General features: G+C 42.4%; 1 protein-coding gene across 6 annotated transcripts; it reads right to left on the bottom strand.

The window, feature by feature from the left end:
- Nucleotides 1-460: 460 nt before the first annotated feature.
- TMC5 (transmembrane channel like 5) lies at nucleotides 461-23,952 on the bottom strand. 6 transcript variants are annotated; one of them, XM_038151522.1, is made up of 23 exons: nucleotides 23,873-23,952; nucleotides 16,419-16,584; nucleotides 15,682-15,866; nucleotides 15,203-15,307; nucleotides 14,390-14,482; nucleotides 13,546-13,645; nucleotides 12,801-12,882; nucleotides 12,236-12,484; nucleotides 11,941-12,092; nucleotides 11,259-11,403; nucleotides 10,558-10,713; nucleotides 9,842-10,008; nucleotides 9,122-9,200; nucleotides 8,653-8,750; nucleotides 6,907-7,002; nucleotides 6,251-6,326; nucleotides 5,518-5,651; nucleotides 4,205-4,378; nucleotides 3,737-3,815; nucleotides 3,311-3,403; nucleotides 2,166-2,267; nucleotides 1,897-1,942; nucleotides 461-1,350 (listed from the first exon to the last, which is right to left on the bottom strand). In XM_038151522.1, exons 2-23 carry the CDS (start codon nucleotides 16,490-16,492, stop codon nucleotides 1,226-1,228), a joined length of 2,610 nt encoding a protein of 869 aa, XP_038007450.1. In that variant the 5' UTR covers nucleotides 16,493-16,584; nucleotides 23,873-23,952; the 3' UTR covers nucleotides 461-1,225. The 6 variants fall into 6 exon arrangements, with proteins under 6 accessions (XP_038007450.1, XP_038007453.1, XP_038007452.1 ...); XM_038151525.1 differs by having other exon boundaries at nucleotides 16,419-16,550; nucleotides 23,873-23,937; XM_038151524.1 differs by lacking the exon at nucleotides 23,873-23,952 and adding an exon at nucleotides 23,486-23,703.
- Nucleotides 23,953-24,606: the final 654 nt, after the last annotated feature.

Below are 24,606 nucleotides of genomic sequence, written 5' to 3'. Positions count from 1 at the left end.
AGAAGCAGCAATCTCAGCCTCCTGCTGCACATCCTATAGAACGTGTAGGTTTATGTCCAGATCCTGTCCTGCCCCTTCCTGGGTACTGTGCTGTTACTGCTGAGCCCCACAGGGGCTCCCACTGAAGGGCAAATGGCTTTTCATGGCTAATGGCCCTGCTCCAAAGTCCAGCTCTTGTTTCTGCTTGAGTTTCTGGCACTGCTGAGTCACCATCCTCAGTGCAAACATCAGGGCCATGCCCAGTGCCCCCAGCCAGGCTCCACAGCTGTATGTGCAGGGAAACAATAAAATGGAATCTCTGCTCTTGCACTCTGTGTAGTTTGTCCTTTCCTCTGTGCCTGTGGTGGCTGGGTTTGGGTTGTCTTTAGCCTAAATGATGAGCAACATGAAAAGATGTGCCTCTTTGCAGAGCAGCAAGGGAGGAAAAAAACAGGCACTAGCAGAAAATGAGCTAAACAAAAGAAAACAAATTATCATGGTGGTGGCAAAGTTGTAGTCTTGAATAAGAAGAAGCTGCATCAAATCTCACAGTCATGTATGATAAAAAATAATAAAAAAATAAGTCTTAGTTGTGTTACCTGCAATCAATCCTTTATAGTAAAAGACATGTGAAGTTCCAGTTTACGAGCAATAGTTTTACACAGATGAGAATTTGCTAAGTAGTCACTCTTAGTTCTGATGGCTTCATCAAAGCTGCTTTTAAGTGACTGTAATAAACTGTAAAAATGGCTCAGAAAAATGAACCTAGTTCACACAAGTTATTTCACAGCCATTGCAATGTCTCAGTCATTAAAAACAACTGCACTTTAATATACTTCTGTTTATTTGACCAATGCTTCAGATAAAAGCTGATAAAACAGGTAAAACAATGTAACAGTTAGAAAAATATTTTTAAACAAAACTTTTATTTACAGTTAGGCACAAGTTCCCTTATATTTAGTCAACAACACACAGTCAGCTGTGGAGGGAGCCTCACTACATCGAGGTGATGCCAGTCCTGGGGCAAGGCTGTCACCAAACACCACTGCTGCAGAACAGCCCCAACAGGTGGATATTCCCTACCTCAGTAAAATACCCAAGTCCTGACGCATTTTGCAACTTGTTCTTCTATTTTCTCCTTCCATTTAGACGTCAGATAGACGTTTGAGAGATTCTTTTAGCCACTAGTGCCAGAGAGGATTGCTTCCTGCGGGCAGTGCGGGCACTCGGTGCTGCCCGTGCCGGCTCAGGGCTGCCATCCGCCGCTGCCATCGCTGTCCTCCGCCAGCGCCGCTGCCCGGGCGAGCAGGGCGAGCGCCAGGGCCCGGCTGGAGCCGGGGCTGGAGCCGGGGCCGGGGCTGTGCTCCCCGCCTGCTCGGCACAAGGCAAACAGCGTTAACCCCGCGGCTGGGGCAGCCCCCGCCAGAACGGCCCCTGCTCTGCGGGGATCCCTTCTGACAAGGTTTTGCAATGAAGTTACAGGGAAGTTCAGAGTAGCACGCAAGATCCCATAGCCTTATTTTACTCTGAGCAGGAGGATGTTCTAGGGACTCTACCCTCTTCTGAGCCTCACACCAAGATGTGGGGTCTGTTTCTAAAGGGATTTAAAGATCTTGCCTATCCGTTGGGTGCTCCCATAAGACAAAATGGCTCATTTACCCAGGAATTTCACTCTCTAGTACACAGGAGCTGGTGGTCAGTCTTTAGAAGTCACCACCAACACAGAACAAGCTACCAAAAACCACAGCCTGTAGAAAAAATTCACCCCACGAGCCCAGGCATTTTGTTTTCTCTCTACACAAGATGCTAAAATGCTGTGTCCCTGACATGCAGCTGTCACATGCTGTGTCTGTACATCAAACATTTTTACTGACCTGAATTTTTAAGAGCTTTCTGTGTTTCATCTTAGTTGCTTACCTGGTGGAAAGTCACTGCTGCTTGAGATCCCAACAGAAAAGGGATGCTGAAAACAAAATTCACAAGCAGATTTAGGTCATGATTTCCCTCCCGTGTGTGTTATCTTGTATGTTCAATAGCTATTCTGATCACATTTTTGTATCTGTTCAAGTTAATCTTTAAAGTTATTTCCATGCATACAGGACTTTGCCACACATGCACCCATCACCTATGCCACACCCCGGATTCTGTATAGGGGAATCTACATTTCCCTCTTTTGACCATCTCACCTCATCGTAGGATGTGTTTTGGTTTCTGTCAAATGCCCTTTCTGGGTAGCCTGGCACCTCCTGGTCAGGGTGCATGGATGGGTGGTATGAAGAGGAGCTTCTCTGAAAAACAGTATTTGGCATTAGCAGTCTGTGATCTGGCTTCCAGCTGTGACTGTGTGGTCAGCACTGCTCATCTCCCTTGTCTCAGGGAGATGGCCTTTCTACTAAATCCACAATGAGATCATTCTGGCACCTCCTTCTGAAATCTGACCTTAACCACGCTTGGGAGGTGACCAAACCTCCTCTCAGGAGTCCCACTCGTGACACTCAACACGGGCAGATGTTGCTTGAAAATCCCCAGCACATAGAAAATGTCCCTTCATATTCAGCTTACCTCTTTACAGTCAATATTTATTTGCATTATCACACACATATTTATAGTTAACAGCAGATCAACATCAATTATTATCCATACTTGGTTTTTAATTTATGTAATCATTTTAATGATAGCGAGTCATACAGGGGGATTTGGTTTTTGGGAGGAAGGAGAGGAACATATCAAACACTTTTTCTCTATCAGTACGTAGGTCAAGGAGTTTTTACTCAACCCAAATAAAAACACCAGACAGCACCTATATGTTCACATTTTAGCACTAGTTTGATGGCTCAGCAGGCAGGACTGCCTTGAAAAATAAATTCAAGTTTAGTTAGCAGTGTTGTATGGGATTTAAAAAGGGGCTAGGTCAAAGCACTCAGTTTTACCTCAGCTGAAAATAACCACAAATCACAAGCCCCTAAGGAAATCCATTGCCAGGGAGGAAGGCAGCCTCCTTCTTAGCCTAAGCAAGGTTCCAGTGGGACCAAACCCTCTGGTGACCATCACTGCACGTGAACATTAGGAATGTTTTCTTGAAGTTTCATAACCATAAATTATGTCTGGTGAGGGTAAGAACTTTTCTATACCCAGACTGAATTCCAGCCTGCAACAAATAATTAGGGAACTTTCACAGCATCCTTTTGCTGTCTGGAGTTAAGCAGCAAGTATTTAGATGAAGTTTTAAGAAAAGCCTTTTCCCAAAGCAGCAGCCTGTTTGCAGAGCTGGAGGAGCTCCATGGAGCTGCAAAAAGTAATGAAAGAGCAGAAACTGAGCAGTCACACTGACCTGCTGGCCTCTTCCTCCCAGGGCAGACGAGCTCCTCTTTGCCCTTTGCAGTGCTCGGAGCTCTTTGCGTAGAAATACCTTATCTTTTCCTGCCTGTAGTCAAGACATATTTGATCATTAGCTGGAATGCACTAATTGTCCTTGAGAGACTCAAGGCCTGTAAGTAACCAGTGACCAAAACAATTCCTTCTATTCTAATATAATCTGTCTACAGAGGGAGCTGCAGCAACAAATCTTGAAGATAAAATTCTTTTGCTACAACTCTATTTGTGAGTTAAATTTCCCTGCAGCTCCCACAGGGAAGGGCTCCCACCCTCCTACTACACACAGTTATAGGAAAAACAGGTTACAGCCCCACAAATCTGGATGAGACAATCAACACAGAAGCCAAATTATACAAAAGATACAAATGAAAACCAAACTTACATTTTCAATTTGCTCATGTAAGAGTTTGATCATGGTCTTTCTTCCTTGCATTATTTCCCAGTAAAGATAAGTAACAATTCTAAAGAAAACAAAATAAAAGGTCCATCATATAAGCACTTTATTCTAGTCAGTGTCTAGATAGAAATGTGTCTTGTTCATTTTAACACATTAAAAGACATACATACACACATCTCTGTTCACACACACAGAAAATAGATGTATACAATTACACAAGGAATGGCAAACACATGGATTTGCCTAAAACATGGCAAGTGCATGAAATTGTTTAAAACATTCTTTTGGAAAAGACCCAAAAATTTGTGGATTTGTATTCAAGATGGGAGATACATTTAAGTGAGTCAACAACACAAGATGCATTTCAGATAACAAAATAACAAAGAATGACTGTCATTGCCAGTTTTTCCACTTAAGGCCTTTTTCTGCTTCTTTTCATTAACAGATACTTACAGTACAAAACTAGAGATGATGAAGAAGAAAAGTTCACTTGCAATTAAATTATGGTAGATCCACACTACCCATTGTGAGGCAGTGTAACTTTCCAGTATTTGTATCCACTCAGCAACTGCAGCATACATGGAAGGCAAACCTCTGAAAGGACCACATTCTTCTGAAGGTTTTAACCTGAGAGGGTGGAAAAGCAGCTACTTAAACCAGTGAATTAGTTAATACTGTGATTTTGTACGTCAAGATGCTCCTCAGTTTTCTATAGCCCTCTACTGTCTTTGGACTCCCAGGGTACTTCCATGATCTGTATTTCATTTTTAACTTGTGTCCCTCTCCAGTATTAAATGCCCACCCCAGACAATGCAATGACACGAGTCCTTGCTGCAATGCATCAGTACCAAGCCCTGTAGGCACAATCTTGACATAAATATAACATGTCAGTCACTGTAGCACACACTGCAGGAAATTGAAAAACTGGATTTTTTTAACATTTCACCAGGGGAAATAATTTCACCTTGCCTTCAGGGACATGAATCACTGCAGATCTTCAGTAACAACAGAAGGTGGTAAAAGAAGACAGCTCATTATAAGAATTAACATTTTCAGGTGGACTGAAATAGGAAAGTGTTTGCTTTGAAACTGAACCACTCCAGACAGTCTGAAATTCCCACCTGCCCTCAGGAAATGATAGCTCTGATAGCTTTCATCCCATCTAGCTTCATGTGTAGTCACTTGCCTCACCAAATACCGAAATCACGTTGCTGACTATTGTCAAGAGAGAAGCGTATCCATGCTGCCCTCCTTCCTGTGACCAGAGTAACACACACAGACCAAAGCAGCTTTTAAACACTGGGAACAACCCAGATGCATTACAACAGGGTCAGCCCTGCCTGCAGAAAGAGCCTTGAAGTTCAGAAATAATCCAGGAGCTGACCTCAACTGAGTTTTCCCAGGTGTTTCTCTGCTGCAGACCCGGAATCACCTATACTAATAAGTAAGCTAGGAACTAGGACTTGGTCACAGAAACTTTTTTGAAGAGGAGTAAAAGTAAAATTTGATGCATTTTAATAGGAATCCAAAACTTCAATGCAACTTTGTTTCTCCTCCCACTTTCTCATGGGACAAGTTACTCAGCCACATTCTCACAAGCTCACAGAGCAAGTCTTGTTTTCAGAGTACAAAACATCTCATGAACACCTGGAACCTTCCACCAGCACCTAATATAACTTATTTTATAGAGAAATGCAGAGTCCTCTGCCTGGTATCAGGTCACACAGCATAATTTAGGAGGCCTGGATGCCAGTGATCTTCCATACCTCCAGACAGTGACTCCAATGACAGACAGGACTCCAATGAAGGAAGGACAAAACAGCAGGAAAATGAAGGATGTCATCATTTGAGCAGTCCTCCAGACTTTGCGAGGGGGCTGGCAATTCCTCATCAGACTGACCTTTAAAGAAAGGGAGGTACTTGGAATGCTGTTACCTGCCACTTCAACTTGGTTTAAGTCAATCCCACTGAAATTGCTGAAACAGCATCTATCAAAAGTTTCCAAGAACAACTTTTATGTGAATTTGATAGATAGAGTGTAGTTTTAGAAAACTTCAAGAATATAGTCTTAAAATAGTAAGAAGAAAAATGAGGTTCTGATGGGTTCTTCAGGAGTTTGCTGGGTAGAGTTTGCTTTTGTGGCATATTCAAACTCATGGTTCAGGGAAATTTGAATCTGTCTTTCTACCTACAGCTTTGTTCTTCTACATTCAACACTACAAACTGCTTTGTGACCTAACAAACAACTTATCATCTGGTCATACTACCAAGACAAAGAATTCTGAGAAGAAGACATTTTCACCATGATCTTTAGCTGAATCACCCTGCCCACACCAAGATGACTTCACAGAGGGGAGTTGCTGGGGAGCAACTGAGAGGCCAAAGTGACAGCCACAGGCTGAGTGTCTATACTGACATATGCACGTGTCCACTGTTAGTTCTCCAGCCTTAAATTTTACTACCTTATTATCTATGATGAATACATACAAAGTTTGTTACCTTTTTCACAAAAAATAGTATCAAAAATGCTATCATCTGGATACCAGGCAACAGAGGTGAGAACAGGATACCAATCCTACAAGAAAGGATTTATAGGAGAAAAAAGTTACATCTTCACTATTCAGTTCTCAGTGCACTGAAAGCAGAAAAAATACCACAATAACTTCATAGACAGATTGTGTGGGATTAGCTGGAAATGTGATTTTGTTACCCTCGATCCTCTAGCAGGAAGTCCACCTTGGAAAATATGTCATTTCAAACACACATATCTATGTACAGATCTGCAGAACCCTCTTATAACTGCAGTAACATACTCATTCTTGGAAATCAGGCATCTTTTCCAGCATTTAATATTGAGCCTATTTCAACAAGGACATGATCCCAGTGAGGAAGTAAACAAAATTCCAGGATATTCCTGCAGGAACCTAGCAGGTTTCTCCCAGACCAGGTGGCCACCAGGTAAACTACTGACTGAAGTTATTGTTACAGCCCACATAATTACTTTGACAAGTCACAGTCCTTACCAAAGGCACTGAACAGCTCATCTCCCAGTTATTTATCCTGCTCTTTCTGCGAAACACCCACAAACAGAGTAAGATTTTTTCCATGATAGTTCTACATGCAAACAAAGTTTTGGCTGTAAACTTAACACTTACCAGGTCAAAGTCTGTGCATAGATCAAATCTAAAACATTGCGTCCAATATCAAATTCTGGCAGCCCCAGGCTCACACAGACTGTAGTCCCAATAATTCTGGGGAGGTGGGGGGGGGAAAAAAGTTATAGCATAACAGCATTTGCTAAATTATAAAGTCCTCTGTAGAAATCCCTGTAAATAACCTTCTGAAAAACAAGCATTAGTGACAAAATATTTAAAGGCTGCATTACTGTAATGTAAAGCAGCCTCAGCTCGTTCATTAGACAGCACAGCAGAAATGAAACAATTTGGCAAAAAAAAGATCCTGTAAAACAAAGCAGGGTTGAAGACCCAGTTTATATTTCACACTACTGAAACAGAAAACCAACAAGGATATCTTCCTGTATCACTACATATCTATACTATAGCAACTACTTGCTGCTTTAAACACAAGTATTCTTGTGCTTAAGCAGCTGAAATGTCAAGGGACCTCAGAACAAAACTGTAATAGCTTTTTCAGATCCTGAGAATTTTCAGCATCAATAAAAAAAGAATGAAGTTTTCACACCGATACTCTTAATGTACCCTCAAATACATCCTACTTCAAACTGAGGTTGCAAGGAGTTGAAACAGACAGCAAGTACTGAGAGGATTCCTGCTGAGGACCAACAATCCCTTTTAGTCACCTCACTTTTCCTGAGCTGGGGAGACTCAGTTTTTTACTTGTTGTGGCGAGAGCAATCAAGATCTTGGTAACTATCACATCTTGACACCACCTTATCACCTGCATCATCACCAGAGCTGGGCTTTCAGGAGCTTACTCTGAGCACAAAATATTAAATGCAATTGTACTTTGAACCTTTCACAAGTCTACGTCAGGTGCTTTTGCCCAGCTTATGGGAGGCCATTCATCACAGCTGCCATTGCAGATTTAGTTCTGGGACTTTTTGCTGGGAGGTGGTTTCCTACTGAACACAACAAGAACAGGAGGATTAAAGTACAGTGGCAAGAGTGTGGAGGAAAAGTCTTCAAGAGCTTCTCAATATTGTCTTGTATAAATTTAAGAAAAAGCTAACAAAGCCCTACCTTGTAAACCAGTCTTGTTCAAATCACAGGCAGAGAGTAAACAATGGATCTCCTACACAAAAGTGTGGCCAGGGATCTAAATGCTCTGTAGAGCTGGCAAGCACTTACATACTGCCTAAGCCATAAGCAATGTTTGGCACTAAGAAGGTTCACACAACACATGTCACAAGTAAATTACTTTTTTCTTACATCCAGTCCACAATACTTTCTCATTTATCATGCTGGAGACCCATACCTTTGAGAGACTCATTATATGCTTGGTAAGACTGATAAAATCAGATTTTTAACTTGTGGATGCTATAGTGACATAACTAGGAGGGAAAAAATCACAGTGAGTACACCAAGGAAAGGCAGCAGTGTGCCTGGGCTTGTGCAGAGAAGATGGATTTGTGCTTGAGACAACTGGTTTTCACCTCAGTCTCAGGAAATCCATGAGAGTAGAATGTGGCTTCCCCCTTCATGTGTTTCCAACTCCAAAGGGAAAAAGGACACACTGACCTCCTGCTGAGGAGGAACAGCAATATACACAAGGCATGTACACAGAGACTCTGCCTGGTAGGGAAAATCAAGGGAACTTCAGTGGTGCCACAGCAATGCTTCTGCTGGACTTTCCTCACATGGAGAAAACAGATCATGTCTTTGAGTAACGAACGAAAAGAAGATTAGAAAAGTTGTACTCACCTTCGTAAAAACTCTCCAAAGAAGGAGCCAAGCAAACAAAATATGAAGTCAACTAGAACAAGACGATAGATATCTTGGCCAACCAAAGTTTCCCAGCACTTTAAGAAACAGAAGGGAAAAAAAAATCAAACTAGAATTTTAAAATTATGCTCTTTAAACATTGTTCCCAAATGCTTGGGCATCTGAAACTTGATCAAAGATCTGAAATCTTGATCAAATACATTCTAGCAGCCTGCAAATCACAGTTGACTTCTCAGTGAACAATGCTGCTATCCAGCTGAGACTGGAGCTGGGCCATTCATTTTTTTCTACAGGTGATTTCTCTCAAGTTGCTATTAAAAATTGTTAGGGTAGGAAATTCAGCTTCCCAAGACACCACATGTGCTTCTCTTTGCTGAAGCAGGTCTCTTATCCAAGTGGTTCCTAACCTGGCACTGCAAGTCAGAGATTTGTGGTTCTGAAACTTTACCTCTGACTCTGAGGCAGCCACGATGTCCAGCCAGTAGTAGCACAGTATTCCAACAATTGACATTTTCAGGATGGTATTTCTAAAAAGAAGAATTAACAGTAACTGCACCAACATCTGGTCCATACCTGGAGGGAGCGATGGCAGGATGATCACTGGCTACACTTTTTTACCTCCTCGTGGCACTGCAGAGTGCCAGGACTACCAGGAGCTCTCCTGGGAGGTCAGGTGTGGCATTGTTCTATTGTCCTGGCAGAAGGGGAGCTGGGCATGACAACCTTGGCATAATATCTGCCTAACAGGCTGCTGGCTGGCTGTGGGGCTCCTCGGGGGAGGGAGGGCTGAGGGACACCAGGGGTTAGGCAGAGTCAATTCCAGGCATCTGTTTTTACGTGAGATGACCTCAGTCCTCTCTCTACTTCCCTTCCTTCCCTGGGGAGGGGCCAACAGCCATGGGGCCACCAAGGAGTGCTACAAGCCCAGTGTCACAGTGCACCCAGCTGGGAGGGAATCCATTCTTCATCCTCATGCAGAGACACAACATCCCAGAAGCTCATAAAAGACTAAAGGTCATGATGACAAGAGTGTACAGAAGCCTTTGGAGAAGATGAATTCTCCTCCATAGCTCCATATTCCCTCCACACCACCCAGACACAGCTTTGTACCAAAAAGAACTCAGACAGCTTCAGGCTGAAAGCACTAAGAGGTGGCAGCAAGAAATACCTGGTGATAGTGACATATATGTGCTGTCCAGGAGTCTGAAACTTCTCCAGGTGCCCAAGCCAGGAGAAGAAGAATGGGATCAATGTGTTGAGGAGAGATACAATCACAGGTAGCACCAGCATGGCAGTTTGTCTCTCTAGATCATTTCTGTACCCTTTCATAAACAGCTAAGAGAGGGAAAAAACATAATGAAACAACCCAAACTTAGAGCCTTAACCAAAATGCTGCCTAAAGTGTGTCCACAGGGAAGACCCCTGGCTCACCTCCCTGCATGTTCTCAGGTTGGAGATTGTCATGTTTTAGGGGCCCATGAGCAGCAGCACAGTGACCCTCTCCCCTTCCCCTAAATGATGAGGGACCAAGGGTGGGAGCCCCAGCCCAAAGGCAGCTCCTGGGGAAGAAGGGACAGGTCTTGCTGGGGCTGCTTCTGGCTGTTTCTCCCCAGGTCACCAGATGCACTGCTGCTAAGCTGACCATGGCTCAGACAAGCAGCTGCTGGAGAGAGGAGGGAGATTTGCTCAGACCCCTCAGGTCCCTCACTCTTGCCACAGCCCCCAGTGGGGCAGGCCTTGCAAAGCAGCTTTTAGGGCCAGCAGAATTTGTGTGTGCTCTGCAGCAACAACAGCTCTGCTTGCCTGTGCTCCTCGCAGTGAACAGACCAGTGCTCACACTCAGTGTGAAATTCCTACGTGGAAAAAAGCAAACTCGGGCCTTACCTTGAGGTTATTAATGGAGAGGAAGTAAACACCAGTACAAGCAGCTACTGCTGTTCCCAGGGAAACCACCCAAGCAAGGAGATGAAAAGCAATACGAACAACTCTCTCCATCACAGAAAAATTTAGAACTTCTTTGTTTACTTCAGTGAGACCTTCCTGCAAAGAAACAATTCCTAATGAAGAAGTTCTTAGTCAACAGCATAAGGCAAAACTTGTTTCAAGGCACTACCAGACAAACTGAATGAAAGATTATTGCTCTAGAAGATGGGTAGAGTAATATCCTAGGAACATTTACTGGGCAACTTTGTGTTCCTATCCTAGAAGTTAAGTTTCACAGATAATATTTCCAGCCTGCTTTTTGTCTATAAAATAGTTAAATAGCAGGAAGGAGAAAAACTTGAATAAATACTCTGAATGCAAATATTTAATACTCACAGAGAATCGTTCAATAGAACAGAAGCATACAAATATTTATATGTAGCTAAATGAGAAAAGGAAAACAAGCAGCTAAGCCAATGCCAGGAGTTCAGACCAAATGAAACTCAGGAAGTCAGGAAGATCCAAATCTCTTAGGCGGGGGACTAGCACACTTGTGTCACTCTGCCAGAGACTTGTATGTGCACACACAAATTTGTATGCACAGCTAAGTCTCTAACAGAATGACTCACACACATTAGTTTTGTACCTCCTGTGGTTTGTACCTTTATTTGTGTGTAGAGATTCTTTTGTTGCAGCTTCACAGCTTTTTCATTAGTTATATTGAAGTCCCAAGTGCAGAGCAGCTTGCTGGCATTCACAGAGAATGCCTTAAGGTTAACAAAGTTCCTGGAGAAGAATCTTGCCATGCTGCAATGACAATTAAATTGGTCAGATGTGTAAGAGGGAAATTCATCAAGTCTGTACAGCAGGGCAAGGAAGGAGATTTATCAGCTTTCCCATCCCATCACAAGTTTATTGGACCTATGTCAGAGCATGTCACATACAACAATGTGGAAAATAAACTTTAATGTAAGAAACTCTAGCATTTCCATCTCCAGATTGTTGCTGACAATCTTTACCTCTGGAAGGCCACATAAATAAGAAACAATGTTAGGAGCAACAGTTTACAAAAGGGGATCACAATATTCCCAGTTTGAAGTGGGATTGATTCTCTGTATGTCCTTCACTATTTTGCAGTTATTTTTAATTTCTGTAAAAAAGGTTTGATTCCTGGAGACTATTTTTTGAGCAGAAATTTCACGTAAACTCTACACCTGTAAATAAGGACTTACAGAAACATATTCAAGTAATTATTATTGCTAACTGTTGGCAGGATGGGATTTTTTTATTGTGCGGCTATTTTCCCCTTAATATAACAGAAACAGGAATTCACAGTCAGTTTACCTGAACAACAAGATAAGAAAACAGATGACAAAATATGTTCCAACAGTGAAAATGTAGGCCAGCTGCATGTTGTAAGATGGACCATTCTCCACTTTACTGATTGTAGCATTGGTGTAAAAGCCATAGTAGAGCACTGTTTTTTGAAAATAACCCTGAAAAGACAAGGACATCATTCAGAATATTTGCTATCACCTCCATGGTAGAAGCCTCATCATTTGAAGACCAATTACTGGAAGTGGGAGCTGTCCTATTCCTTATCATGAAATCACAGTTGTGATTAAATTTAAATACTTACAGCTCCAGTGAACAGCTCCAGGCCCGTGAATGAAAGGTTATTTGGTTCTGCTGCAAGAAACTGAGGAATTGTGATGAAACCAAAGTTTATGAGGAATGAGAAGATGTTAAAATTTAGCAGCCACTTCAAGAAAACAAAATAAGAAAGAACACTTGTTCCAAACTCAGCACCAATGATCTTCAGAGTCTTGTGCCATGGCCGCAGTTGGTGAAAATATTCTGAAAGGGTATTTCCAAACCGCCGAAATGACTGAAGGGAAAAAGAGGACAGACATGAATCTCAGCAAGCAAACAGGACTCAATTTCACATAAAAAAGCTTCACATTTTAATGCTGCGGCTTCATTTTGATGTTAAGAATGGATTTGCCCTGCTCCATGCACCATAAGATGGTGAACTGGTGCCCCTAAGTGCTCCTGCAGCACAAGTCATTGTTAATGAGCACTGCAGTGATTAACTGGATCTTTGATAACATGAAGCAAGACACCAGATTCCTCTGGAGACAGTGCTAACATTGCAGCTAGAGTGGTTTGCTCTGTTGTGACTGACAGAAGTTTCTGGCACTTACCACTGCTGCTCCCTGCAGACACTGTGTACACTGGGCACCACGATGCCTTGATTTCTTGGTTATTTCATTAAGAACTTTGTTTCTGTGGAAGAGCAGGGCAGGGGAGACAAACATTATAGTATGAGTTGTAATTGAATCATGAAGCCAAAGAAGATGCTGCAAATAAAGCTTCAGTTCTGTGCACATGAACAGAATTTATTAGTACAACATGGAGATGTTCTGACTGGTTCATTTGATATTAGTACAACATGGAGATGTTCTTACTGGTTCATTTTATATTAGTACAACATGGAGATGTTCTGACTGGTTCATTTTATACTAGCTGATACCTTGGCTCCTGCCCCTGCTATGACAGCATGCTCGAACTCCTCCACTAACTCACACTGGCAGCAGAATTTAAATATATTTTGTAAGGAGACAAAAGGATGGTTGAGATCATGGGGTCTCTTCTCCATTTTCAATGACCAACATCCAAGTTTCCTTTGAAAATAAATCTCAGGTCATCATTTACAACTAAATCTCAGGACCTTGATATCCTGTTTTATATTACCAGGAGAGATTCTTCTTATCTCCATCATTAAATTATTTTCTCTTGCAAGACATTAACTTTTTAAAAGTGCATTAAAAAGTACTTTGTCATAAAGGGGTAAACCAAAGTTCAGCAAATGGCAAACTCCCATAGTTGATAGCTAGATGTCGCTTGAAGTAAATGTTTTTAAAACTAAACACAAACTTTTATTTTTACCTGATCTCTCTCTTTTTTTTCATGGTCTCTGGCATCTTCTGGATTGCTTTAATCCTTTCACTGCTGGACATACTTGCAAGACTTCTAACTAAATCTTCCTCTGTGCAAGCCCATGCAAAAAACAGAATTTGGGGATAAGAATACAGTAATTTTTATAGACAACCTGAAATGGATATAACAACATCCCCCATTTACACTGCTACCAATGTATGCAAGCTGAGACTTAATCATATTGCCCAGAATATCTTCAGCTCCCTCAGAACTCTAAATCAGATGCAAGTAGTTCAGTAATGTTCACAGAAAGAGCTGCAATATAAAGGAAAATAAAATACTGACGAAACTCCAAGATTGTGGTCCATTGCTTGATCACTATTTGATAGTTACACTTCTATGATGCTGCATACTGACTTGAAAGCTAAACTTCTGCTTTATTTATTCTGTAATTTTAGTTGATGCTAGTGCCAACACTTAGCACTACCTATGCCACAGACACACCTCTCTGACCTGACAATCAGGCTGTTTCTGCACAGTTGGAATTTGATGCTAATTCCAGACACAGTGGCTGAAAGCAATCTATTAGCTGGCCAAACAAATTCTAATAAAGAGCTTAGCATTTCTTTCTACAATTTAACACCTTCATACTGCACTTCATTTCATTTATCATGGGATTTGAGTGTGTTAGGAGAGCATAAAAGATTAATCACTACCATAACACAAACCTAAGCTGTCCCCATGGCCACAGAAGGGCTGTACATGCAGTTCTGGTGACAAACAGCACAGCATCAACCACACCATCCTTGTACAAGACACTGTCAAATACTGAACCCCTTATCTACACCCCTACCTTCCCTGCAGGCGGGATCTGTTTCAAGCATGCTGGAAGAAGTCACAAAGATCTCATCGGGTGGTCTTCGGTTGCGTCTCCGAATGAAGCTGTCTGAAGGGCATACATTCTTTAGGAAGCCCAGAGAGTCCTGACAATTTCACTTAAGAAATTCAAATTTTTGACAAGAACAAGCTAAAAGTCTGTCCTTTAATCTCACTAACTTCATGCAAACACACTCCCCACTCACTTCTTTCCTGGTTGTCTTTGACAAGCACAAGCATTTTTTCAGATAAATGCTGGAAAGGAGGAACTGAGCCCAGTCTTCAGCTGTTGTAGAGAACTCCATCCAACCCATTCACAAATGCACACATTCACTATTCAAGACTTTCTTCTCAGAAGACAAGGCCTTTAAAAATCCTTCCCCAGCCTTCAGGGGGATCACTTTAGAATCACACTCCATCATGCTGAGTAAGTCCTATGTGCCAAACTCCCACTTCCCTGGGGCCAAAAGGCAGTTGCTCTCTCCACCTCCTTCCATCCACTTATTCAAACAGGTGAATACACTCCTTAAAAGCATCTGCCTTTCAGCCATGACACAGATGAGTTTAGCCACAGCTTTCCTTGCCTGGCCTTCCCAGGAAGATAATGGCCAGTCCCAGTGTCACATCCCAGTGTGGAGCTCAGCTCTCTGATGTGGAAGGACCCCATTTATGACCCCTTTTATTATGTGAAGGTATTAACACCTGAACAAGAAGCTTTAAAATATTTATTAGTATTATTTTATGGAGGGCAAGATTGACATGCAATATTGTGAGGCACCACAATCCTTACCTTCTGATCCACTGGAAATTCCATGAGTGTAGGGATAATCCAGCATATGGGAGGTAGAATGTGGGGTGTAAGTCAGTTCTGGTTCAGGCTCAAAGGAAAGATTGTCTGTTGAAGAAAATCAGAGTTACACGAAGCTGCAAACTGCTATGGGTTGTTTACAGACACAGAATGCCAAGCCTGTGACAAAGTTCAGATCTAGTGCCAACACAGCAACCCAGTCCTCAACAAAACTCCTATATTCCACTTCCAGGTACATCCTAGTACTCAACAACTTACTCGGTCCATACAAGACAATGTTTATTGATCTGTTAATACAACAATCCATGGAGTTGCTAATAAAACACAAGAACTGCTTAAAAAAACAAAAAGCTAAAAATATTTACAGAGTTGAGCTTTGCAGAGCAGGACTCCCTCGGGACAGAGCCAACTGTTATTTGTTCCAGGCATTCTCTAAGCTGGTCACATGAGAAAGTGCATACCTGTGAAATATCCATGTGCAGTTGTGCTGGGTAAATCCTGGCTGTAGGCAGAGCCAGGTCCCAGGGAAGCCATTGGGATGGCCACGGGGTAGTTCTGCTCCCTCCCTCTCTGCTCTCCATAGTGATCATACAGAGATGAATCATGAGGAGTTTGGTGAGAGAATGGATTCCTTTGAGAACTCCCCCTGTGTAAGCAATAAAAAGAAAATCCTGACTGTCATAAAAACCCTCAATAGGTATCCTGAATAATCTGCTACCTGTTATCATCAAATTTGAGTACATTATAAAACAAACTATGATACTGAGAGATATTTTGTATTTAGAATTTCAACAATATAATTCTGATTTGGTCATCAAATGAATTAAGAAGGCTAAAATTTTCTTCACCTGAAGTTAGCTTAGACTCTTTTAGTTTAGTTAAACAGGAATACTTGCTTGGAAAACAAAGATATCCAAGGTTATATCCCATTGTGAAAATTACTGGAACTAAAAAATATGAACAATATTATGCCATAAATACATTTCACTAAAATTCATCCAACATGTAAGAAGTTAACACACCATTTCCTTTGAATGCTGCCTTCCTGGTAACAGTTTTAAAAATTTGTCTGAGAATGAAAGCATCAAGAAGGGGTTAAAATAAATCCACACATTAAAACTCCAGAGAAGAAGTATCTTCTGCGTATAAATGAATATTTCTTATGGCACAGTCACACAACAAAATTAAATAAACTCACCTTCTATCAATTTCCAATGTCTCTGAGAAGTGGTAGTCTGGATTTTCAAAGGCTTCATTGTAATGATAAGACATGACAAGTCCTTGGTTTGAAGGATGAAATCTTCCTTATTTTTGTCTCTACTGCTTTTAACTTTAATATGTTAAAAGGAAGACTGATTACAGACCTGATTACAAAACAGATGCAGGTGCATAAAAATTAAAAGGAAGGAAATCCATTTTAGCAATTTAGAAGATTCTACTAACAAATAACATGAAACAGTATAAATCAGCTGTGGTTGTAACTTCATCACCTCACCACTGGGAAATCAGGGTCCACCAGAAGTTGCAGGTCAAATAGAAACTCATGTTTCTCTAGTTAGCTGTCTCCAAACCTACAGAACTGCAGGGCCATGGAAGCTTTCCCAACACTAATGAGGCCAGGCTTTAGAAGGCATGTCAAAACATTAAGAAAAAAATAAAGGTCTCTCTCTCCTCCTTAAACAGCAAAAGCCAAAAGCACAAATTTTCTCAAAAAAATTAACTCCATTTCCAAAATGAAAGAGGAAATGAAGCCTGCCCTGTTCCTTGCTAGCAGAGCATCTCTGAGCCCTAGTTGTGAATAGGGGCCTGAGGGACCGTGGCTTTGTACAGAGCTCACAACATCTAGAGGCTCATTCTTAATGAGGGCTCTTCTAATGGCTTAATGCCTCAATCCTTTAAACAGGCCTGGGTTTAGATTTCTCACGGAGTGCTCCATTTTAGTCTTAAACAGTCATTCAGAGCTCCATTTTAGTCTTAAACAAGCCAGGCTTAGTCAGAATTTATTGAATGGAAGTCCTCATGAGCAAATAAAAAGGGAATGTTACGTTAGAAAAAGAGAATCCAAATTAAGCAGGCAGTTCTTGCAATTAATCAAAAATCATACTCAAAATAAAAAAGGAAACTATTTTTAGCATTTCTTCTTAAAGGCACCATGCAAGTTTCCTAAGCTGGCAAGCTATTCCACAGCAGGGAAGGGAAAAATAAACGATAAAGGGCACAGCTGGTAAAATCCGTTGGAACCTATTTTTATTTTGGGCATTCCTAAAAAAGCAGAGCTGAATCTCATTTAACAGTAGAGTCTCAACAAACTTTTTCATTTGCAGTGGATTTTATTAGTGATTATTACTGTAGCAAAGGAAGTATTATATGAAAAGTAGCTTCAAAATGAATAATTTTACAGTGTCTTGTTTCTGAGGGCTTTTCAAAATCTTATTCTGCCAAAAGAAGCTCTTAAATTACTGCTGTGTCATTTACACGCCTTAAGAGCTTGGAACACAGTCTAAAATCTAGCAGTGTGATGCAGTTGTAAAACACTGCCCAGGTTTTGCACCCTGACTTGCAGAATTATGCTTACAAACACGAGGGATTGATTGAATTCAAAGTCCAATATTTTAGTCAGAACACTGACTAGACTTTGATTACAGCATGAGGAAGGGTGCTCTGAGGCCCAGCTACTCAGCACATCCAGTAAAAGCACACCAGGCAATGGGGACACACAGTGCATCACCCCTGCTGCTGCACACAACGGCTGTGATTGCTGCCAAAAAGAAACCATAAACAGTCTCTCCCAAGTGACACTTGTGTCTCTTCAGGTGACAATTTCACACCTGCAGAGACAGAGTGAGGCTTTCATGAAGCACAAGAGTAGTTAGCAAAGCCTTCTTTCCTCATCTCCAAAAAAAAACTTAAAAAATGCCCCGTGAATCCAAAGCTCTTACATAAAAGAAATCCAAGGCTCTTACTTAAAAGTCATGAGAAGCTTAAATCTCCTGAAGAGGTAGATTTCCTTTGACAGGAACCACTTAGCTCTTGGTGATCTTTTGAGAACTAGCTCAGAATATATCTGAATTTCTGAACAAACCCTTCAGGAATTAGTACATTCTGTCCCTATATTCTATTTTAAAGCATGGGAATGATTCTTGAAACAGATTATCATGGTCTTCTACAAAGACCTGCTTGGAAAACTAAACATCTCCTATAAATGTGGTTTATATTTCAAACTGCAATGAAAAGCTGAAGAGGGAAACATTACTTTCTCAGGGGAAGAAAATTCTGAGACAATTCCCTTTGAAGAGTGTGCAAAATTACATTTTTCTATTTTTTTAACTGGTTTCCCAGGAACCTAACTCTCTCGGACTCAGCTATCCAAAAAGCTGGGAAGCTTGCCAGCAGGGCAGCTGGAAAGCTGAGCACTGATCTAAACAGTTTGCCAACTTGCCCGGTCTTCACGGGAGCTGTAGAGAGCACAGACATTTGGATGGAAGTGTATGGGTTGTGCAGACTCAGCATTACCCAGAAGCAAGCTGGCAGAAAGCATCAGCCATCCATATCAACCAGCTTGCTGACATCAACCAACCAGAAGAAACCGATCAGCCTGGCTGGAAAATCTACCCAGCATTTCTTTCTCTCACTCATTTGAGAGATCTCGAGGCTTATCCATAAAGGCTTCCTCAGAAACTCAAAAAAGCCCAAGACAGATTCTCTGTTGGCTCTGTTTTATGCACTTTGTTTTCTTTGAGTCTTGTGATGCACTGCATGCCAGGATCACTATGAAAATCCACAGGGCTATTTACAGTCCAACACTGAACCCAGCATCTGAAAATACAGTTTTTTCTCCACTCACAGAGTTTTAATGACTTGAAGTAAATGTTCCATGTATGCTGAGGCAAATTCAAGTCTGGCAGTTTATACATTTCTGACCAGTCACAGCTCACTGGAAAGAACTCAAAGCAGGTAATGCTCAAATTAAACCATCTCTTTCCTCTTTTCACCCTATGACGGAATGCAGCAAACCATAGTTCTAGGAAAAGATAGGACATTTAGACTTAGTTTCCCCTTTAAAAAATTATTTAGAAGGAAAAAAAAATAGCTGGAAGACAGGGGTTATTTGTGAAAGACAGAAAGCGGGATCTTGACAAATCTTCCCTTTGCAGAGTGGTGTCCACTTGTGGGTTACAATTTTGGATTTCAGCAAGCAACTTATCTTGCTGAAACAAACAAATCCTGTGCACCTTTTCTGGAGTACAGAAGGAGTCAGTGGGTTTAATGACCACTGATATGTAAATAAGTTAGAAGATCTGCGGAGGGCAGGTGCTTTCTGCTTAAATCGTTCAACCCTGTAATGATACAGACCAGGAAACTCCAAGCTGGACAGACTCATACTTCTGAATCACCTCCCAGAAAAATAACTGCCTTCAAGTCACAGATCAGCAGCCTTGACAAAACATTCCAGGTTAGTTTCATCTCTTCCCGTGCAGGTAATGTTCTGCTATAATCAGTAATCCTAGTGTCTATATAATAGTGTACAATATAATAAACATGAATGTCTTGCCAAAATAGCACTTTGTCCTGGCATCAAGTTTCAGGAAAGCCATTTAGATCTTCAAGCTCCTTACCTGTAATCCCTCAGTAAAAAAAGATTTCATTAAGTAAATCCTATTTGCACACATCTTGAAGTGGAATAAAAACAGGGAATGCAGAACTGCATCATAGATAACTTTAAAATGTTGAATGAAGGGAATAGAACTCATGGAAGAAGTGATTCAGAGGGCTGGATGTGCTCTTTTTCCATAATGATTGTTTAGTTTTGTAGGGTATGACTGCACAGAACTTCACCATTACCCACGTTCTATTCATGAATGCCTGTCCTGTTCAACATGTTCCACACATCATGATGATAAAGAACCAGACCAATTTCTGGAAGCCAAGAGCGAGTTTGAGAGGCAAGCTGGAGTTCTACATTCTGCATCAGCAGCTGGATTCCAGTACTGATCACTACCATTCCACTGTCTTAGTCCCTACACTTCTGCAGCAGACCAGGAAAGCCTCTCAGAAAATCTAAAGGGCCTGTGTACTGACACTGATCAAACACTACACTGGGAAAAACCTCACCTCTAAATGATGTATTAGCAATGGAACCAGCGTGAATCACACACGGAAGCAAAAGCCACTTATCTTTACTGCATCTTGCCAAAGTACCCAACCAGCACCAACAAACACCACTTCCTACAGGCCTCCCTTTGTGGTTTTATTGAGGTCAGCAGGGTCCATTACAAAAACCAACATCAATTCTGCTATTTTAGACCTTGAATTCAATATATGCAACCTAAATTGTGCCTCTGCTACAAGAGATCTTCTACAGATGACATGCAGCAGCACTAAAGGCTCATTTGCTTACTATTGCATAGGGAGAGATGAACAAATTGGGAAGAGAGAGTGACAGCATCCCCCTCACAGCCACCATGCTGCTGTCTCCCAACAGCTTGTTGGGTCTGGAGCCCAAATGGATTTACTTTGTACTCCTGTAGTGCAAGGGCACCTACCAGAACCCAGATCCCACTCTGCCCATCCCTCAGCTGTTCCTGTAAGAGTGGGGTCTAGAGAGCAGCCAGGCAGAAGGAAGCAGAAAAGTGTCTGTTTGCTTCTAGCTGCTCTTCAGCATCATGAGCTCTGCTCCTTATTTACTCTTTATCCATCTTTCTGCACCTACTCACTTTTTTGCCTCATCCCTTCCATTTAACATTCCTCTGGTAATTCCCTCACAATATAGTAAGACTACAGATTTTCATCACATTCACTTTCTTTGCAAGTTAAATCCTTTGTATCACCTGTGGTTGCTTAGACAAGGTTTTTGGGGAAGGACTGCCAGGTACTCTGTGTATGCAGTGTCTCAGACAGGTTTCTGCCTCTTCACCTGAGTTTAGAAAACTGCATTAAAAAATGCTCCAGAAACACCTAGAAAATTGTTACAATATGTAATTAAATGTTAGTGTCCAGTAAAGTGTTATTAAGTGGAGGCACATACAGTAAAGGGAGTGGGTGAAAGTTCAGACACTTCATTAATTCTGTGAAATTCATAGTACTCTCCCTAATCTACCACACACATCCCTGCTTCTCCACCCAAAAGGCCCCACAGATCCAATTCCTGTGGACTGAAGTACAAGTGACTAACTTTGAATGATCTAATCCTTTACCTGAAGGTTCCTTTGAGAGCAACTCTCTGTCTTTGCTGCTTTGTTGCTTTTATTCTCCTAAATCTGACCACAAGGGCAAACTTAATTCATCGGTAAAATCATAAGCACTGAGATATACAACTACTAAAAATAGAGAGAGCTGAAGAGCAAGAACAATATACCTGGCAGAGAGAGGCAGGGCTAGCAAGAATAAGAAACAGAACTCTACATTATTTCTTTAACCCTTGAAAAACATTACCTAGCTCATATTGTGACCATTATGTGGAAAAAAAGGCTGAAGCAAGAATAATTTCTTATCAGTGCAACTCAGTCTTGTGACTAAATTTCCAAATTGCAGACTGGTACGTTCTCTGCATTTAGCAGGACTAAATCTTACTTTGCAAAACAAGCTTTTTATGTCTATTAACCAACATTACCAGCTACTTGTATTTGAAGGAAATAACTGGTTACAAAAAAAAAATAAAAAAGAAAGAAAAAATAAAAACCAGAAGGAAGTGAGTACCTGGTTAAAATAAATTTTCTGCTTTGAGTGGAAAGGCAGCCAATAACACCAGGTCTATTAGAAGATACTGCTTACTAGAACAGTTCTGACTGAAAGAAAGCCATAAAAGAAAGCTCTGTTTATTCTGCACTTGCAATGGATACCTCTCCACTTGCAACCTGCAAAGTGGACTTTAATGAGCAGTATCAGTTACAGGGGTATCATTCACCAGTTCAAGTGGAAAAGCTTATGAAGACTACTCATATGATAATTTTGGATAATAAACAGGGGTTTGCATACGCTCAAGGATCTTGGACTGAAAAAGGGCATTGTTCTGTTTGTAATTTCTGGCTTAACTTCCTGTTATGAATATTGTTGTCCTGTTACTATTTGCACAAGCAGCATTTAACAGGACCTCGAGGGAAAACCAAAATGTGAATCTGTGAGAATATTGGGAATACCAAGAAACTAGAACATTGCTAGGGGGAACCAGTCAAAAGAAGAGAACTGGTTTTGTCAAAATCCTTACATGCAGTTTTCAAATTTTTTTACAATTAATTTCACATAAACAGAATACATTTTAATTTTCCAGACAAAATGCAGCTCCATTAAAATCCGATGTAGCCTACTAGCATGTTAAGGGTGTATTCTACAATGAACACACCCCTACACAACCTGTGGTCTATATAAGTGGCAATTAGAGACTTTTTCACCAACATGTGAAGAGGACACCACTGTAAAGTTCCAGTTCCTCTTATACCTGCCCATTCAGCCACACCACACCAGCTCAGCACTTCATCACTTTCCAGGGTAAAAGTCTTCCTGACAAACTTACTTTAGGGGGAAAAAACAACCAACAAAAACAAAAAAGCACCAAAAGACTAAACCCAAAACTAAAAAAAAAAATCTCAAAAAAGTTAGAGATGGATTGCTTTGGGTGGAGTATTGCCCTATCAGCCCAGCAGAAGTGCCGTGTAACTGCATTCCTTACCGGCAGCCTGCTGCTCCCCTCATCCCGCGCTGGGGCTGTGTCGCACGGGCAGGGACGGACAGGCACCGTCACCTGAACTGTCGCACCTGGAACGTGGCTCTGGAGCCGCTGCCCGGCTGCTTCTGCCGCACGGAGCAGGACAAGGCTGCCGCGGGCCGCAGGCCGGGCGGAGGGGACAGCGGGGACACTCAGGCAGGGGAAGAAGTCAGCACAGCTCCCGTGCAGTGCCACTGCTCGCAGGCTTGCTTTACTAACAGAGCATTACTAATGACAGCTGCTCAGCAATAAAATCCAGGACATGAAGATTTGGCTTTTAGATGTACATTAAGTATTCTATGTAGAAACGCTGCAGACTTTGTAGGCTGCGTGTAAGTCTGCGTGTTTTGAGGGAGTAACAGAGTGAAGGACCACAAAAAACACGAATACTGAAGCCCGAGATTCTCCCCGCCTATTTAACACAAATTCCCGTTACCTATTGTACCACAAAAAACTCACAGCCTGCTACTTGGAGAGTGCAGCGCCACATCCATTCACAGCCAGCAGACACCAACCTGCACCCTACCCCAAATGAACCGCCACGCTCCAGGCTGCGGCCGCACCTCAGAGAGAAGAGTGACACACTGGCTAAATACCTCAGGGAAGTGTGGCTGGCTCTCCCACGGGACCAGCCCTTCCAGCTGAAGGCAGGGGAAGCTCGGATGTGACCAACGGGCCGATAAAGCTGCGAGGTGCCGTCCGTGCAGCGGGGCTGACACCAAGCCCTGCGCGGCTGTTCACCTTGCAGCGAGCAGAAGCCGAGCACGCCCCCGACATGCCCGCAGCCCGAGCCCTGCGGTTCCACCGTTCCAAAGGAGCAGCAGCCGTTTGTAAGCGGCACCACCTGCCGGGGCTGCGCCGGCTCCTCCCGCCCGGACCCTGCCGCCGGCGCTGCCCAGCCTCTCCGGGACGCCGAGCCCCGCAGCTGCCTGCCCATCGCGGCCGCTTACCTCGCTCCCTGGCCGGCCCGGGACAGGCTCCCGGCTCCCGCGCTCCCGCTGCAGGTGCCACCGCCCCGCCCCGCCGCCCGCCCCTCCCGCCGCCCGGTGCCGCCTTCGATCCCGCTGCCGGGGGACCCTCTGTGGCCGCTGGCTTCCCTTCCCTTCCCTTCCCTTCCCTTCCCTTCCCTTCCCTTCCCTTCCCTTCCCTTCCCTTCCCCCCGAACGGGCTGTGTGCGGAACGCTCCCCCGGAAAGGGGAGCTGAGGTCCTGCTCGTACAGCTCAAGAGACAGAAAACGCCGCGAAGTTCTTTGCTGTTGCCTACCGTGCAACACGTTGCTATGTTTGTGTTTGAGCTCCCAGACATTGGCTCTCCTTCTCCCACGAATTTAAACATGCTTTCTTTTGGCCTGGGATAGCAACAACACCACAATAAAAGGACAGAGAGAAGAAACAGTTTTCAGACACAGGATGTATTTCCTTTATCCCAGATTAATCGTTTGTAAAGCAAAGGAACAATCTTTCCTCACATATTTTTACTTGAATTAAAGGAAGGCTCTTCTAAGGGTGAAAAATTAGTTCATCTAGTGAACTCTAGCATATGCTCTCTAGCATAATCCACAATTCCTGGACAGGGCGTTTAATACCAGCCCTTCCTGTACTCTGTATGCACCAGAAGGAACTTCTCCTTTAGTCTGATGCAGGAGATACTGATTTTTCTTGCCTTTCTCCTTTCCCTTCTTCT

Source organism: Motacilla alba, chromosome 14, assembly GCF_015832195.1.
Source record: "Motacilla alba alba isolate MOTALB_02 chromosome 14, Motacilla_alba_V1.0_pri, whole genome shotgun sequence".
Lineage (NCBI taxonomy): Eukaryota > Metazoa > Chordata > Aves > Passeriformes > Motacillidae > Motacilla > Motacilla alba.
Note: the sequence above shows the minus strand (reverse complement) of the source record. Positions and strands in the feature narration are given on the sequence as shown.

Excerpts from the sequence above, each read along its gene's own strand:
- TMC5 (XM_038151522.1), bottom strand. The coding sequence starts at position 16,492 with ATGTCTTATCATTACAATGAAGCCTTTGAAAATCCAGACTACCACTTC. Across the intron at positions 10,009-10,557 it reads TCTCCATTAATAACCTCAAG|CTGTTTATGAAAGGGTACAG; the intron begins GTAAGGCCCGAG and ends TCCCTCTCTTAG. Across the intron at positions 6,327-6,906 it reads TATGCACAGACTTTGACCTG|GATTGGTATCCTGTTCTCAC; the intron begins GTAAGTGTTAAG and ends CCTTTCTTGTAG.